Below are 2,057 nucleotides of genomic sequence, written 5' to 3'. Positions count from 1 at the left end.
CGAGGGCGTGTATAATGGAAGCTGGGGAGGCCGGGGAGAGGTATGCGGGCGTCCCGGGCAATCGCTGCGGCCTCACTTCTCCCCGGGAGGCCGGACAGGCACTACCCAGCTCGAGGCCCCACGGACGCTGTCGGCGGTTGTAGTGGGTGGGAAGTTTTGAAGTCCACAGTAAAAGTTTCCTCACGTAGAATGTATTAAAAATACCGTTAGATTTTAGGTCCCGTGTGTTATGGAGAATCGAGTTCATTTTGGAGCTGGTTGGGGTTGAAGTTCCCACGCATACTTGAAACCGTGCCGGCAGAGTTCGGCACTCTAGTGAGAATGCCACACGCTTAGCGGTGGAAATTATCGGAATTTTGTGCTTGACTGTGGCTCCTCACATGTGAGGTGCGCCACAGGTAATGTTTTACAGTATAGTTTTAGCTTGTCTTTTCTGAAATCCTTTGGAATGCAAGCTCGGACTTGCTGAAATCCTATCATGTTTTCATTGGGCTCTGAGCTTCCTTGAGGGCTGGGTTTTCACCGTTTCTCTATTTCCAGAGCCTAACACCGTGCTTGACACCCAGTTAATGTTCAATAAAATGTTTTATAAACTAGGATGGAAAGGTTAGGTTATTATCACCTAGATTTATTTGAGAGCTGCATACAAAAGAAAGCTTTTATAAGAAAATGTTATGTAACATTCTGATAGTTTGTTGAATGAACCTGCTTTGTTAGAGGAAACACATCTTTTAGTTATCTCTGACTGTAGGAGTTGCAGGTGGTTTTAATTGTTCCCCAAATCCCCCCTCCCCCATTGGTGGTTTCAGCCTGTTTTTCCTGTGGTATCCAATCATTAGAGTCATGGATAAATACCCTCTCCTGAAAGCCTTTTAAAAAGCTACACCTGGGTTTTTTCTTTATAATTGACCTCTCCAGTTTGTGTGGACACAGGCCTTTCCCATGGTTGTCTAGCTTTGGCCATTTCACCCCTTACCAGAGGGTGGGCAGAGTAAGGGAGAGAGGGAATAAGTTAAACTTGTAACTTTGGTCTGTTGTTAATGGAAAAAGAGGCAAAATAATGGATTACATTTAGGCTTTTGTTTAAATACCTAATATTTAGAATGGTGAAGGTGGGTTTTGCAGCAAAGGTTGTTCTGAATGTTCAGGTCAAAAATGAAAGAGCTCTGTAGAGTCGCTTATTTGTAACAAGTTAATGTAAAGGTTCTGAGTTTGAATATTGTGTCTTAGTCTTTTTTTTTTTCCCTTTTTTTCTTCCCCCATTTGATCTGCTCCCCCAGTTTGGGATTACATTTTTAGTTTATGGTGGTCATGTTTTTGTTTTAAGGTTATCACCACCTATTGTCCTGCTAACAATGAGCCGATAGCGAGAGTCCGACAGGTAAGTGGGTTTTGTTTTTTTTAAATGCAAAATGCCCACTGGGAGTTTGTGCCAGTGATGACGAGCAATACAACTTTACAAAGTCAAAGAATAATGTTTCTTTTTAATGTAACATTTAAGAATATCTGAGGGAGACTCTCGATGGGGGTGTGTGTGCCCCAGAAAAGGTGAACCCTAGAGAGGACTCGGGAGGGGGTCCATTGAAGGGCATGCTTCTGGATCACCTGGGGACTTTTGTTAGAATGAATGTGGGTTTTTTTTTTTGTTTTTTGGGGTTTTTTTTTGCTGTTATGTCCATGGACAGATGAATAGATAAAGAAGATGTGGCACATACATACAATGGAATAATACTCAGCCATGAAAAGAAACGAAATTGAGTTATTTATAGTGAGGTGGATGGACCTAGGGGTCTGTCATACAGAGTGAAGTAAGTCAGAAAGAGAAAAACAAATACCATATGCTAACACATATATATGGAATCTAAAAAAAAAAACGGGGGTTCTGAAGAACCTAGGGGCAGGAGAGGAATAAAGACACAGACTAGAGAATGGACTTGAGGACACGGGGAGGGGGAAAGGTAAGCTGGGACGAAGTGAGAGAGTGGCATGGACATGTATACACTACCAAATGTAAAACAGATAGCTAGTGGGAAGCAGCCGCATAGCACAGGGAGATC

The 2,057-nt window shown here is 42.7% G+C and overlaps 1 protein-coding gene and 1 long non-coding RNA gene across 2 annotated transcripts in view; both read left to right on the top strand.

The window, feature by feature from the left end:
- On the top strand, positions 1 to 1,484 carry LOC114486761 (uncharacterized). The gene is made up of 2 exons (XR_003681033.1): positions 1 to 40; positions 1,328 to 1,484. It is a non-coding gene; the product is annotated as an uncharacterized lncRNA (long non-coding RNA).
- Positions 1,485 to 1,522: 38 nt separating this feature from the next.
- Positions 1,523 to 2,057, top strand: part of ALDH7A1 (aldehyde dehydrogenase 7 family member A1) — a 39,739-nt gene continuing 39,204 nt past the window's right edge. The window contains exon 1 of the mRNA XM_024123121.1: positions 1,523 to 1,528. Coding sequence (XP_023978889.1) covers positions 1,523 to 1,528 — 6 coding nt within the window. The remainder of the gene's footprint in view (positions 1,529 to 2,057) is intronic.

The sequence above is a fragment of the Physeter macrocephalus genome, chromosome 8 (genome assembly GCF_002837175.3).
Source record: "Physeter macrocephalus isolate SW-GA chromosome 8, ASM283717v5, whole genome shotgun sequence".
Classification (NCBI taxonomy): domain Eukaryota; kingdom Metazoa; phylum Chordata; class Mammalia; order Artiodactyla; family Physeteridae; genus Physeter; species Physeter macrocephalus.
The sequence above is the reverse complement of the archived record's forward strand: the minus strand, read 5'-3'. Positions and strand labels throughout refer to the sequence as shown.